Below are 16,211 nucleotides of genomic sequence, written 5' to 3' on the forward strand. Positions count from 1 at the left end.
TCCTTGTCTATTACTGTTCTGTACTTTGTCATGTATTTGTACGTTTTATGTGGATCCCAGGAAGAGCAGCTGCTGCAGGCTAAACTAAACAAGAAAACCCTCACAGCCTACCCGCACTGTAGCTGCGAGCTGTTGGTCAGCGCGCATGTCTCAAGACCAAAGCAGGCACATTCGCTATTTAATGCAATAGTTTTTGTGACAAACCTATCGGTAGAGTTGAAAATGCTATGGAAACAAAACGTTTTATTCGGTACATGAAAACTTAAGTGAAAAGGTACATTTTCTGTGCACTACGTCATCACACACTGATTTTTATCTGTCGATTTAGTGGAAATACACCACTGGTGGGAAAATGACCATATTTTATTTATGCAGATTCTAGAATATTCACATGAAAATCTGTCGCCAATTGGATGGAAACATAGCTAGTGACTGTCATAATAGAAAAATTGTTGATGCACAACCAAATTTTGAACTTGCACCTTGTGTATTCTAACTCAACAGTAAACTGACAGCTGGAATGAGTTTATGCTGTTTATGCCTGGAGCCGCCCTGAATATTAATCTAGTCATTATAAATAAAAAATCTGTGTCCCCACCCCCTCCACACTACCAAGAAAATATGTAATCATAAATTGTAAATCAAAGACATTTATACATACTCTATAACTGACAGGGAACATTACCAGACAACATCTCATCACATTGAATTACTCAAGGCTGCATTATGATAGTGTCTGGTGAGCTATACTGTCAACTAGTACCAGTAGATCTAATCATATTTGCCAATAAAAACATCTCAGCAAGGCCTCATTGCACTGTGTTACTGTCTATATTAAATAAAAACAATTCAGTTATTGTATCATATGACAGTAATGAAGAACTGACCCAGTTAAGACATACAACATTAAACATTTCAACATTAAACATCTTATACCAGATTTCTAAAACAATCATGAGATACACTTGCAGGCACTTTCATACAACATTCAACCCACCCAAATAAACAATCATTATGTAAATATATTTCTGATGTTTCACATTTGCAATTGCAAAGTTCATCACCCTCACCAGCATCATCTCAATCTTGGTCATTGTTTTTATGGAATTAACTTTAAAAAGTGTTGGTGCATTCTGCAGAATGTCTGAGTATACCGTATGACATGTACATCTCTGTATTTGACGGACACCAAAAACAGGCTATTCACCACTACAGAATTAGTAGAATGAGTAGCAATTAAACACTGAGTTCTAATTCTATGGTCACAACAATTATGGTTACTACATATAGGGTGCGTTCGTAAATTCACTCTGGCTATCTACTCCGATTTCAGAGCACTCTGGTCTGAGTGTGCCACAGAACAGAATAACTGACGAATTTACGAAAGCACCCATAATAGTGTTCTACCATAAAGATATCTCTGAATATAACAATCTATAAGGCATTGTGATGTAATAGCACTCAGGTATGTAAAGCAGCTAAAACATTTCAGACCTGCATTAAACCTGGACAATAAAACTCATATGACCCGTGAACAAACAGACATGTCTGTTATACTGCTATTAGGGGAAAACGATGGTCTCTACCAGACCCATTTCACCGGGTAATACCATTTCCTGTTAAATGTACACCGTGGCCCTTGAAGTTAAAAGCCTCTGTGATCCTCCTCTGTTTTTTCAAGTGTTTTCTGTTGATCTACATCACATCATTTGGGGTTTTATAAGTATAATTTCATTTTTGATTAAGTCAAGTATGTTAACGTACAACATAAGATTATAATAATAGCCATTAGTGAACTGAAGCACCGTCCGTCTACGACACTTCTCTGGAATGACACAGTGTTCCCATATTTCAGTCACTTATGCCCAATCCCTCACCCTACCCCCTGTGCCCTTGCTAAATCCCCCTTGCAGATCTTAAGATCAAAGACAGTAGGTATAAACAATATGATAGTAGTGTTCCCAATAGGATCCTATAGCACCCTAGGTGAAGTGCACTCAACCATCAAAGTAAACAAGGGTAGGGGACAGAGAACAACTTTCTGGAATGAAATACAGAGAGTCATGTCAGATCTGTGAGGTGGTTGCTAGTCATGGATAACCTAAGGAAAGGGCAAAAGGATTGGGTTTGGAATCAGGCCATAGTTATGATGTCAACGGGCCTTCCCGGCCGTTCCCTGCTCCGCTGGTCGTCACGGAAATGTGGTCTTAGTCAGTCTTCCAAACTTTGTTGAGGACCTTCACCACCTCCTCATAGATGATGAAGACGATAGCTACGTCCATACACACCCTGCCCAGCCTGGGGACTGTACCCTTATAGAACCTGGGGAGAGAGGGAGGAAATAATGAATGACGGAAAGAGGCGAAGGGCAGACACAGGGTCAATACCATTATCGGTCTGATAAAAATAGATGAAAATGAGACAGGAGGTCACAAAGTTAGTGTGTACAGAGATACTTACGCTTTAGGTCCCTCATGCTTCATGATCTTGGCGGCACAGTCCAGGGTGCTTTTGTACTTGTGAGCCTCCAGACCCTGTTAGAGGAGAGACAGACGGGGTTCACTTAACAATATGATACAATACATGTATAGAGAAAGATCTACAATTCACTGCATGTGACCAGGTCATTAATCATGGCAGTGTGTACCTGCATCCTGGTTTTGATGACATCAAGAGGAGTGTTTCCAAATACACTGACAGCTCCAGCGAAGGCTCCGAATGCTCCCGTGACCAGAGGGTTAATGGCCTTGTTAGGGTCATCACCTAGGAAACGGACAGGGAGAGACAGAGCAGTGAGACTCTCTGGATACACACACAGGTAAACAACACACACATATACACAGAAGACAAGGATTCAAACTAAGTCGGTCACACACACACACCTTTATACCAGTTCCTTAGAGAGGTCATAACGTAGAAGCGGATGGCCTGGTTGGATCCCTGTTTCAGTACCGTGGCTGTCAGACCCTGGTACGTTCCCCTCAGGCCTGGAAGAGACATAGACAGCACAACACCACAACACATCAACACACAGCCAATAACCATCCCACAACCTTCCGTCCAATTACCATAAAATAACCATCCAACGGCCATTTCAGTTGGTGAGACCAGAACAAATAACTGTCCAGCAGATAGCAGTAACTACTCCCTCTTCCCTTCACTAGTCTCTTTCAACCAGTGGAGAATGACTCCTCTCATTGAAGCCACGGAATTTCAAGGCCAAACTCGGTACCACAGATAGAACAATGAGTCAGATATTTCACCGGATGTATAAGTGTGAAGCATCCGCTTGGTGTTTCCACTCACTACCAAATATGGTGATGAGAGGAAGGCCAGTGGCCGGCAGTGGGAGAAGACATAGCGAGATGGATTTTGGCTGACATAATGCTAATTTTCTCATTGAGGAAACATTTTTATCTCAATACAGTTTTTTGTTCCCTAAACCAGAATCTGTTATGAATAGACTGGACTAAGTTTTGTAGATTTGACCCTTTGCCAAAGAAAAAAAAATGCAGTTGTTTAGAAAGAGTGCAAGGGCAAATTGAGTTACTGCACATCACAGAGTAGATGTTCCCTAATGGAAATATGCAAATACATGCTAGAACGTGCCAATAGGATCTCGTTAGCTCGTGCTTGGCTCTGCACCCCTCCTTGCTTGTTCTGCCCACTATGACTAATTTGTTCCCATTGGAAACGACAGGCTGCGGTGTATCTTGGATTAGTTATAAAAATTGGCGGTATTGTTAGCAGAAAACCAGATCCCCCTATTAGGTGAATGGAAAAATGTCAATCATCGTGTTACCTTCTGTTCTGATGATCTCCCTGACTCCATGGAAAAATCCCCGGTACTTTGGGTTGGCTGACGACTGGTCATGGATGAACTTTACCTGAAATGACACATGTGGACGACATGGATTCAAATTATATACAGATCTTTATTGACATCGACACATGCAAATAACTGTTTAGGATTTCTTAAAACATTTTAAGACACATACCTTGACTGTCTCCATGGGGCAGACCACCACCACAGCCTCAGCCATTCCTGCCCCCAGACCACAGAAAAGACCCTGGGTACTGTCCAGCTTCCCATTCTCATCACGCATCTTATTACTGAGGAACTCAAACATACCAAACCTGATAGAGAGAGCGGTTGTCAGGGACATAGAAAAGATTTACAGAGACAGATAAACAGTGTGTGGTGTAGTGTGGTTGTATGTGTGTGTAGTACCTGACAGCTGCTTTGGGTATGGAGCCATAGAGCAGTGAGCTGAGCCCTCTGTACAGACCCCTCACCCCATGACCGTCTACCGTCTGCTTCACACAGTCAACTACAGGGAAGGAAAGGAAAAGGGACAGAGAGAATCAGGGTGAGAAAGGACAAACATACACAGTCAACTGCAGATATTTCAACTCGGCTTGAGGTATTTGTGCATAGTGTTTTGTGCACGTTACATGTGGAACATTCAATAGTATTAACAAAAAGTAATGCATGGATATAGGAAAGTGTTAGTGACAGTCACGGTGCTTGCATCTACGTAGGTTGGCATTTTTTGTCATGACTCATGTACTGCAGCTCTGCAGAGTGGTCACTAGATGGCACAGCCACAAAGTCAGCAAATCTGATTTCATCCCGAGTGGCGCAGCGATCTAAGACAATGCATCTCAGTGCTTGACGCGTCACTACAGACCCTGGTTCGATTCCAGGCTGTATCACAACCGGCCATGATTGGGAGTCCCCATAGGGCGACGCACAATTAGATCAGCTTCGTCCGGGTTAGGGTTTGACCGGGGTAGGCCGTCATTGTAAATAAGAATTTGTTCTTAACTGACTTGCCTAATTAAATAAAGGTTAAATAAAATACATAAAAATAAAAGGTTTTACCACACTGCTAACCTAACCTTAATTTAAGACCAAAAAGCAAACTTTTATCTTCATAAATATTTACAATTTAGACAATTTTGACTTTGAAGCCAGCCCATCTAGCAGAAGCCGATCAGTTCTGCCTTCAGGGTAAAACTCATGACAATAAACAACTTGCCGCTTCTACAGTTAAGAGTTCATGAGTATGAACTCAGAACTGACTGACAAACATGTTGCTCCAGAGCAGCTCCAGGCCAAAGTCCACTGACTCTAAACACACAGATAACACAGCTAGGCACCCACACACACACACCTCAGGAAAGGTGTGTACAGATCCCTGGCTCAAGGCTTTTCATTAATCTGCCAGGTAAGGTCTACTGCAAACAGCTATCTCTGTTTCAATGTGTGCCAATGATGGACTGTTAATGCTATTACTGGTAACAATATAGGAAATCATGTAAAAGTAACGAAATAATTCACTTTCCTGTTTGGGAGAAACTGTTGGAACAGATACCCACCAATGCCTTTATATCTGGGAGGGTTGGCCTTCTCATCCAGCTGCAGCTGAGTCTTCACATACTCTGTAGGGAATGTAATACAGATCTCTATTCCTCCAGCAATACCACCTAGAGAGAGACAGAGTGTTATGGTTGGGCTGATCACTATACCCCCTGCTCAATCTGAAACAGACACAAGTTCTCAGTTAAAAAGGTACAGTGCCCCCCAAAAAGTATTCATATCCCTTGACTTATTCCACATTTTGTGTTAGACTGAATTCAAAATTGATTCAATAAAATACAATTCTCACCCATCTACAAACACCCCATAATGACAAAGTGAAAACATGTTATTAGATATTTTTGCAAATGTATTGAAAATGAAATAAATATTTAATTTACATAAGTATTCACAACCCCGAGTCAATACTTTGTAGAAGCACCTTTGGCATCGATTACAGCTGTCTTTCTGGGTAAGTCTCGAAGAGCTTTCCACACCTGGATTGCGCAACATTTGCCCATTATTCCTTTTCAAAATTCTTCAAGCTCTGTCAAACTGGTTGTTGATCATTGCAAGACAACAATTTGCAGGTCTTGCCATAGTTTTTACTTAAATGTACTTGAAAATCTAACTAGACCACTCAGGAACATTCACTGTCTTCTTGGTAAGAAAATTCAGTGTAGATTTGGCCTTGTGTTTTAGGTTATTGTCCTGCTGAAAGGTGAATTAAACTCACAGTGGAAAGCAGACTGAACCAGCTTTTCCTCTAGGATTTTGCCTGCAATCAGTTTATTTTTTATCCTGAAAAACTCCTCAGTCCTTAACGATTACAAGCATACCCAGATCACGATGCAGCCACCACTATGCTTGAAAATATTGAGAGTAGTATTCAGTAATTTGTTGTATTAGATTTAACACTTTGTATTCAGGGTAAAAGTACATTTAAATTTTCTGCAGTTTTACTTTAGTGCCTTGTTGCAAACAGGATGCATGGTTTGGAATATTTTTATTCTGTACAGGCTTCATCTCTTTTCACTCTGTCAATTAGGTTAGTATTGTGGAGTAAGTATCATGTTGTTGAACCATCCTCAGTTTTCTATCACAGCCATTAAACTCTAACGATTTTAAAGTCACCATTGGCCTCAGTGAAATCCCTGAGCAGTTTTCCTTCCTCTCCGGCAACTGAGTAAGAAAGGACGCCTGTATCTTTGTAGTGACTGGGTGTATTGATACACCATCCAAAGTGTAATTAATAACTTCACCATGCTAAAAAGGCTATTCAATGTTTTTTATTTTTTATTAATCCATCTACCAATAGGTGCCCTTCTTTGCAAGGCATTGCAAAACTTCCTCGGTTTTTGTGGTTTAATCTGTGTTTGAAATCCACTGCTCGACTGAGGGACCTTACAGATAGATAATTGTATGTGTGGGGTACAGAGATGAGGTAGTCAATCAAAAATCATGTTAAACACTATTATTGCACACAGAGTGAGTCCATGCAACTTATTATGTGACTTGTTAAGACATCCCCCCCACGAACTTAAGGCTTGACACAACAAAGGGGTTGAATACTTATTGACTCTAGACATTTCAGCTTTTCGTTTTTATTAAAGTTCCAAAAACATTATTCTACTTTGACATTATGGGGTATTGTGTGTAGGCCAGTGACAAAAAAAAACAATATTTAATCTATTTTAAATTCAGGCTGTAACAACAAAACGTGGAAAAAGTCAAGGAGTGTGAATACTTTCTGAAGGCACTGTAGATGGGTCTTCTCTGCTAGCTGAATGTCATCCTTTTATGTATAGCATGTGTTATTACTGCATTCACAAATAAAATGTAATAATATTATAAATAATAAAAGTGTTTCAATAACTTAACAAATTAAAAAGATCAACAGTGTAGGAGGACTTTTCTCTGTAACTGTAGTTGTATTGGTAACCTCATGGTTCCACCTTAACAGCAGTAGCTCCACACATCTGCAGTTGAACAGCAAACAGAAAGAAGGTCTCTGATTGGTTAAACTGGGATTCTGCCCACAGTATACTCCCCTCTGTGCTGTTCCTGATCAGTGGGGGTGTGAAGAGTCGTCTCTAGTTACCACAGCCACAGTCATAAACCTGCCTATTTCTACAATGTATCTTCTTTAAATGTGATTTTAAACCTAACAATAACCTTAACCACACTGCTAACCTTATGTCTAAGCCTAACCTTAAATTAAGATCAAAAATCTCATTTTTGTTTTCATTGATTTTTACGATATATCCAATTTTGACTTTGTGGCTGTGGTAACCGGAGTTCTCCACTGGAACAGAGAAAGTAGTACACACATAGGGTGCATTCCTCTGCCCGGGCGTTAGTGACGCATGCCAGATCTTACAACGCCTGGATAGGTATTTTACATATCAGCTAACCACATCACACTGTATGTTATAGCAATCTGGCGCCCGCGGCACAGTCAATGATGTGGCACACAAACAGCAACAGCACTTCTTCAACCTCAGGAGGCTGAAGAAATTCGGCTTTGCCCCCGAGCCACACCCTGTTCCCCCCGCTACCATCTAGAAGGCGGAGACAGTACAAGTGCATCAAAGCTGGGACCGAGAGACAGCTTCTATCTCCAGGCCATCAGACTGTTAAATAGTCACCACTAGCCAGCTTCCACCCAGTACACGGACCTGAACTTTAGTCACTGTTACTAGCCGGCTACCACCCCGTACTCTACCCTGCACCTTAGAGACTGCTGCTCTGTGTATATAGTCATTGAACTGTATTCTAGTCAAGGCTTATCCTGTATAACTACTGCTGTATACAACTTTTCTATTCATATACTGCCAATAATGTCTATACAAACCATCATATACATACAGTTGAAGTCGGAAGTTTACATACACCTTAGCCAAATACATTTAAACTCAGTTTTTCACAATTCCTGACATTTAATCCCAGTAAAATTTCCTGTTTTAGGTCAGTTACGTTCACCACTTTATTTTAAGAATGTGAAATGTCAGAATAATAGCAGAGAGAACGATTTATTTAAAGCTTTTATTTCTTTCATCACATTCCCAGTGGGTCAGAAGTTTATATACACTCAATTAGTATTTGGCAGCATTGCCTTTAAATTGTTTAACTTGGGTCAAACGTTTCGGGTAGCCTTCCACAAGCTTCCCACAATAAATTGGGTGAATTTTGGCCCATTCCTCCTGACAGAGCTGGTGTAACTGAGTCAGGTTTGTGGGCCTCCTTGCTCGCACATGCTTTTTCAGTTCTGCCCACAAATTTTCTATAGGATTGAAATCATGGCTTTGTGATGGCTACTCCAATACCTTCACTGTTGTCCTTTAGCCATTTTTCCACAATTTTGGAATCATGCTTGGGGTCATTGTCCATTTGGAGGACCCATTTGCAACCAAGCTTTAACTTCCTGACTGATGTCTTGAGATGTTACTTCAATATATCCACATCATTTTCCTGCCTCATGATGCCATCTATTTTGCAAAATGCACCAGTCCCTCCTGCAGCAAAGCACCCCCACAACATGATGCTGCCACCCCCGTGCTTCACGGTTGGGATGGTGTTCTTTGGCTTGCAAGCCTCCCCCTTTTTCCTCCAAACATAACGATAGTCATTATGGCCAAACAGTTCTATTTCTGTTTCATCAGACCAGAGGACATTTCTCCAAAAAGTATGATCTTTGTCCCCATATGCAGTTGCAACCGTAGTCTGGCTTTTTTATGGCGGTTTTGGAGCAGTGGCTTCTTCCTTGCTGAGCGGCCTGACGGCTGCGTGGTCCCATGGTGTTTATACTTGCGTACTATTGTTTGTACAGATGAACGTGGTACCTTCAAGCATTTGGAAATTGCTCCCAATGATGAACCAGACTTGTGGAGGTCTACAATTTATTTTCTGAGGTCTTGGCTGATTTCTTTTGATTTTCCCATGATGTCAAGCAAAGAGGCACCGAGTTTGAAGGTTGGCCTTGAAATACATCCACAGGTACACCTCCAATTGACTCAAATTATGTCAATTAGCCTATCAGAAGCTTCTAAAGCCATGACATCATTTTCTGTCATTTCCCAAGCTGTTTAAAGGCACAGTCAATTTAGTATATATAAACTTCTGACCCACTGGAATTGTGACACAGTGAATTATAAATTAAATAATCTGTCTGTAAACAATTGTTGTAAAAATTGTGTCATGCACAAAGTAGATGTCCTAACTGACTTGCCAAAACTATAGTTTGTTAACAATAAATTTGTGGAGTGGTTGAAAAACGAGTTTTAATGACTCCAACCTAAGTGTATGTAAACTTCTGACTTCAACTGTACATGTATATACTTATATTCCGGACTCTGACATTGCTCATTCTAATAATTTAGATATTTCTTAATTCCTTTATCTTTATTATTTTTTTTTTGGGGGGGGGGGGATTTGCTTACATCGTCAGGTATGTTTTTTTTTAAATAGCCTAGTGGTTAGAGCGTTGGGCCAGTAACTGAAAGGTTGCTGGATCGAATCCCCGAGCTGACAAGATAAAAATCTATTGTTCTGCCCCTGAACAAGGCAGTTAACCCACTGTTCCCCAGTAGGCCGTCATTGTAAATAAGAATTTGTTATTAACTGACTTGCCTAGTTAAATAAAAGGTTAAATGTATTAATTAAACCTTTATTTAACTAGGAAAGTCAGTTAAGAACAAATTCTTATTCACAATGACGGCCTACCCTGGCCAAACCCGGACGATGCTGAGCCAATTGTGCGCCGTCCTATGGGACTCCCAATCACGGCCAGATGTGATACAGCCTGGATTCGAACCAGGGACTGTAGTGATGCCTCTTGCACTGAGATGCAGTGCCTTAGACCACTGCGCCACTCGGGAGCCCAGTGGCACTGCACTGTTGGGGCTAGGAACATAAGCATTTGGCTACACCTGCGATAAAATCTGCTAAATATGTGTACGAGACCAATAGAATTTGATTTGATGCATGCAACGTCTTAGCAGGGGACCGCGAGCTAGAGCTACACACACTCAGTGACAGAGTCATCACAGACATATAGAGTTTGTCGCCGGTAGCAACCTAAAATTTATTTGATAATTTAGCATTCTCAACCACTGATCTCTAACCAGTTGTAACTAGGCTAAACACTCACCATGGAAAAATCTGTTAGATTTGGAGTTGGGAAAGCTGACTCTAAACCTGTGTGTGTGTTTGGGAAACGTCCTGGTTGAACCTCAACCCCATGCTGCTGCTTCTGAAAGAGACATTTGTTGAGGCTCTGGACTCCAAGCATGCATTTCACCTCAACATACAGACATGCTGGTCCGTCAGTCCCACACAGGAACGGACATGCAACAATCTCCACAAACACACAAACTCTCACGCAAATTATCTTGCTATTACACAGTAGGTTCGAAATTCTGCCCAGTACCTTCCGTCATAAAGTTAGATATTTATAATTAGACATGTCTAACGGTTTCCTCATAACAGGACAGGAGAAAGACAACCAGTTTGTCAGGTCTGACTACTGAGATTGTAATAGTCTCTGGGCTAATAGACAGCTTAGCTGACTGGTCTCTGGTGGGAGGGAAACATTCGAGCACACACACACTTATTTTCTTGCAAAGGAAAGTGTGCAAGCAAAACACGCTGAAATAAATGCTCGTGCAACAATGATACTTCAATATGAGTTGACTTTTGAACTGACCTACTACAACTCTCTATGTTGAGAAAGAAGGGCTCAGAGTTAAGGATAAGGAGCAAGCCAAAATACTGCATATCCAGATATAACGTAATCTGTGTAGATGAGGGTGTTGAAGACCATAGTTTATGCTCAACAACATTACCAATTAATTGATTTACATTTATGGCACATTTTACTGGGTCTGAGTGCTTCGCATTCTATGGGGGTGATCAAGTACAAAAAATGCACTAAAAAGTGAACAGTGAAGAAAGAAAATAGAAGAAAAAAAATGAAAGGACAACCCTACCTTCAGCATGCGCCCCTGGCCCTGGTCTAAGCTGGTCGGGTGAAAGGATGTTGTAATCCAGCTGCACGTGTGCGTGTGTGTGTGCTCTCTGAACTGCAGAAGTGTGTGGATTTATGCTGTGTCATCATGGTTCATGGATTCAGTAACACAGCACTGCACTGCAGGCCCCAGCCCCCTGCCAAGCACTCACATTATTGGGTGAATCTCACTGGATTCCTTTCATCTCCTTTCCTTCATTTCGGTTTGACTGTGAAAGCACTTACTGGTAGACATCCAATCATATTGCTCTCATCTATTCTGTGAGTTAAAATGAGTGGGCCCCTATAACTCACGTTTCACTCCAGGTGAAAGCATAGTAGTTGACTGACACCGATAGACCTAAAAAAAAGACTGATGTCTTGAGATGTTGCTTCAATATATCCACATAATTTCCCTTCCTTACGAGGCCATCTATTTTGTGAAGTGCACCAGTCCCTCCTACAGCGAAGCATCCCCACAACATGATGCTGCCACCCCCGTGCTTCACGGTTGGGATGGTGTTCTTCAGCTTGCAAGCGTCCCCCTTTTTCCTCCAAACATAACGATGGTCATCATGGCCAAACAGTTCTATTTTTGTTTCATCAGACCAGAGGACATTTCTCCAAAAAGTATGATCTTTGTCCACATGTGCAGTTGCAAACCGTAATCTGGCCGTAATCTGGCGGTTTTGGATCAGAGGCTTCTACCTTGCTGAGCGGTCTTTCAGGTTATGTCGATATAGGACTCCTTTCACTGTGGATATAGATACTCTTGTACCCGTTTCCTCCAGCATCTTCACAAGGTCCTTTGCTGCTGTTCTGGGATTGATTTGCACTTTTCGCACCAAAGTACGTTCCTCCCTAGGAGACAGAACGCGTCTCCTTCCTGAGCGGTATGACGGCTGCGTGGTCCCATGGTGTTTATATTTGCGTACTATTGTTTGTACAGATGAACATGGTACCTTCAGGCATTTGGAAATTGCTCCCAAGGATGAACCAGACTTGTGGAGGTCTACAATTTATTTTCTGAGGTCTTGGCTGATTTCTTTTGATTTTCCCATGATGTCAAGCAAAGAGGCACCGAGTTTGAAGGTAGGCCTTGAAATACATCCACAGGCACACCTCCAATTGACTCAAATGATGACAATTAGCCTATCAGAAGCTTCTAAAGCCATGACATCATTTTCTGGAAAATTACCAAGCTGTTTAAAGGCACAGTCAACTTAGTGTATGTAAACTTCTGACCCACTGGAATTGTGATACAGTGAATTATAAGTTAAATAATCTGTCTGTAAACATTTGTTGGAAAAATTACTTGTGTCATGCACAAAGTAGATGTCCTAACCGACTTGCCAAAACCATAGTTTGTAAACCATAGTTTGTGGAGTGGTTGAAAAATGAGTTTTAATGACTCCAACCTAAGTGTATGTAAACTTTGACTTCAACTGTATATAATATTCAAAAATTATAGTACCTAACATCCAATTTGGACCAAATGTTTTGCTAACAATGAGTAAGACATGAGGAGTCCAAAGAAGTGGTCAAAAGCCCTACACCCCAAGCCAATCCCACCCCAACAATGAGTATATAGTATCATTACTCTATCTTTGACAAGTAGTATGGAGCTGCAGTTGGGAGTATTGTTTCTTCATCCTATGTAATGTATTCTCAGCAACAACAAAAAAATATGTTTTATTCATGTTTAGAGAAATTAGTCATTGAATTTGTTGGTTTTATGTCCCAAATTACATACTGGTTTTCTTACAGGGTAAGTTTTTGAACCAGGTATGACAGCAACCCATTCTTTGGTTTTGTTTACCTGGCCACTGATTCAAATGCTAACTTTATATAATTTGTGGCACAAATCCAATGCAAGTCAATGGTACCTATGTTAGCATTTTTGCACTTTATATCCAAATCATCTATAAGTTACACAATACATTTTTAGATACTTTAGGAAGATTTGGACATGAAGCATGAACATAAATTATTTCAGAAGAATCTGAGACGGTGGGTGTCAAAATCCATTTTTTTTGTGCTTTTTGAGGTTGAACAACACTTTTGCAAAAAGCAAGATACAGAAGCAATATAGGCTGAGGGCATACATTTGTGCCTATCACCCATGAATGCCCTCAGCTATCACCCACGAATGCCCTCAGCTATCACCCACAAATGCCCTCAGCTATCACCCACAAATGCCCTCAGCTATCACCCACAAATGCCCTCAGCTATCACCCATGAATGCTGATGTCAGCTGGTCCTTTTGTGGCAGTACTGAAATGCAGTGGAAATGTTTTGAGGGGATTCAGTTCATTTGCATGGCAAAGAGGGATTTTGCAATTAATTGCAATTCATCTGATCACTCTTCATAACATTCTGGAGTATATGCAAATTACCACCATACAAACTGAGGCAGCAGACTTTGAAAATTTATATTTGTGTCATTCTTGTGTCCCACCCACCCCTCTTTTACGCTACTGCTACTCTCTGTTCATCATATATGCATAGTCACTTTAACCATATCTACATGTACATACTACCTCAATCAGCCTGACTAACCGGTGCCTGTATGTAGCCTCGCTACTGTATATAGCCTGTCTTTTTACTGTTGTTTTATTTCTTTACCTACCTATTGTTCACCTAATACCTTTTTTGCCCTATTGGTTAGAGCCTGTAAGTAAGCATTTCACTCTAAGGTCTACACCTGTTGTATTCGGCACACGTGAAAAATAAACTTTGATTTGATTCTCAACTTTTGGCCACGACTCTACTCTGAGAAAGGGATAGAACAGCCAACCATTATCGCTGTTGGCACCAAGTGTTCTATAAAATTCAAACAAATTCTTTCCTAGATTGGAACTTTGTAAATGTTTTGTGTCTGAAACCAAGTTTGCCAGATTCTGTAACTTTAGTGTTATGGCACACTCCACTCAGCCCCCATTCCTGTGAGAGGAAAGCCTGCCTAACTTCCATTCATAAGCCATGTTAACCGAGCTCTGCTGGACTGAGGAGAGGGGGATTCAGTAGGATCATGGGGTCAGTAATTATCAGAGAAAAAGGACCACGACATGCATCTAATTAACTCTATACACCCTGGAACTTTCAGCCAGAGCATGTGTCCTTGATTAGAACAGACACACCGCTCGCTCACACACACACATTGAAGTAAAGGCTCAAAGGGCAAATTGATAGTAGTAATTCAACAGATGGAGCCAAAACCATAGTTAAAGTGAGTAGGATTTCGCTGAACACTTCGAGGTTACTACAGTTTAAAGACAACCCAGGCTTAGACATGGTAGACTCTTATTTTAGGTTTTATTTCCAAACAATTTAATACTGTCTTGTATTCCTTAAGTATCATATATGTTCAATAATTATCATATTGCAGCATCTTGTCAAGAACAGCACATGATATGGGTTGCTATATTGTAATCTAAGTCTGACTCTCGAAGATACCTTCATGAATTGACGCTAAAGGTAGTTAGCGTCTATGAATGGGCCACTTACTCCCTAGCAACTGAATGACATGTAGTTCATGACTAAATGAAGAAAAAAATGACTGAATGGATCAGTAGACTCTCAAATAACTCACTACACTAACAAAGCTCACCTCACCACTCCCATAGCAAGCACTATAGGCAGGCAATCGTGTTTAAATATATTGCTACAATATAACAAACTGCCACTCGACAAAAGTAAAAAGAAACCCATGTAGAATACCCTGCATTGTCACAGTGACAATGACATGCAGTGTTAGAATGTAGCAATGCGCTGGAATGAGCACTGTATGAAAATGTGAAACAAAGTATCAGCAGCTTACACAAGGAAAGATGAATGACTTCATCCTTACCTGCTAGAATCGCTTTGCCCGGGTGGGTGAGTTTGGCTTTCCCTGCTGGCGCGGCTGCCGCCAAACAGCGGGGTCTGTGGAAGGGACTCACAAATGTGGGATTCCCGGACATATTGGCAACACTCGCCCCCCAAAAAACAACCTAGAACTTGTTATATTCTACGACGACACTCGTTCTCTCTCCCGATAGTCAGCCTCCGTGCACTCTACTGCTCTGTGCACGAATTGCTGTGCGATCACTTACAAAGGCGGTGTTGATCATTGGACTTGGCACAGTACAAAAGCTAATGTTGAATCTGCACTTTTGACAGGCGAAGTTTCCTCACTCCTCCATTGCCAGTAGGCTAGTGTATCGGTCCATCGTGGTCAGTGTTTTTAGGGCGGGGCGCGGGGTTTTCACCCTCATAAAAGCGCCATATTTTTCACAAACGCAAATCCGATTTAAGGTGGAACGGGACTTGGTTTTATATTCACACATTCAACAGACATTTGCCAAAAGCCGAAAGCCATTTAACAATGTAAAAATCTATAACTAATTCACCGTTTGTCACAGAATCGTCAAACTAGATATGATTTTTTCTATAAATGTCTAGCATACTTTTACAACCTTTGTTTTGAGTAGAAATTCCAGTTTTGACTTGACAGAAATACATACAATATATAAAATGGCATTTAAAGCAGTATAAATCAATAACTAATTCACCGTTTGTCACAGAATCGTCAAACTATGTATGATGTATTCTATAAATGTCTAGTATACTTTTACAACTTTGTTTTGACAAAAATTCCAGTTTTGATTTGATAGAGAGCATGTAGTCCGTCTAGAGGGCATGTGGTCAAAGTTCTAACCAGTCTATTATACCCTATTAGAAGGGGCCTGGCATAAACTTCTGCATCTTCAGTCATTATAAAATAGATAACTGGAATAAACTACGGGATGAAGGGGTCAGGCCTGACTAACAAAGACAGGTGGATGGACCAAGAGGATCAACATG

At 40.9% G+C, this 16,211-nt stretch overlaps 1 protein-coding gene across 1 annotated transcript; it reads right to left on the bottom strand.

The window, feature by feature from the left end:
* Window positions 1-223: 223 nt before the first annotated feature.
* Window positions 224-15,649, bottom strand: slc25a1b (slc25a1 solute carrier family 25 member 1b). The gene is made up of 9 exons (XM_071338208.1): window positions 15,217-15,649; window positions 5,383-5,490; window positions 4,232-4,331; window positions 3,999-4,137; window positions 3,803-3,887; window positions 2,883-2,987; window positions 2,648-2,763; window positions 2,461-2,534; window positions 224-2,322 (listed from the first exon to the last, which is right to left on the bottom strand). The coding sequence occupies exons 1-9, from the start codon at window positions 15,326-15,328 to the stop codon at window positions 2,208-2,210; spliced, it is 954 nt and encodes a 317-aa protein (XP_071194309.1). The 5' UTR covers window positions 15,329-15,649; the 3' UTR covers window positions 224-2,207.
* Window positions 15,650-16,211: the final 562 nt, after the last annotated feature.

This window comes from Salvelinus alpinus, chromosome 1, assembly GCF_045679555.1.
Source record: "Salvelinus alpinus chromosome 1, SLU_Salpinus.1, whole genome shotgun sequence".
Lineage (NCBI taxonomy): Eukaryota > Metazoa > Chordata > Actinopteri > Salmoniformes > Salmonidae > Salvelinus > Salvelinus alpinus.

Excerpts from the sequence above, each read along its gene's own strand:
- slc25a1b (XM_071338208.1), bottom strand. The coding sequence starts at position 15,328 with ATGTCCGGGAATCCCACATTTGTGAGTCCCTTCCACAGACCCCGCTGT. Across the intron at positions 2,764-2,882 it reads TCTAAGGAACTGGTATAAAG|GTGATGACCCTAACAAGGCC; the intron begins GTGTGTGTGTGT and ends TCCGTTTCCTAG. Across the intron at positions 2,535-2,647 it reads TCATCAAAACCAGGATGCAG|GGTCTGGAGGCTCACAAGTA; the intron begins GTACACACTGCC and ends CTCCTCTAACAG.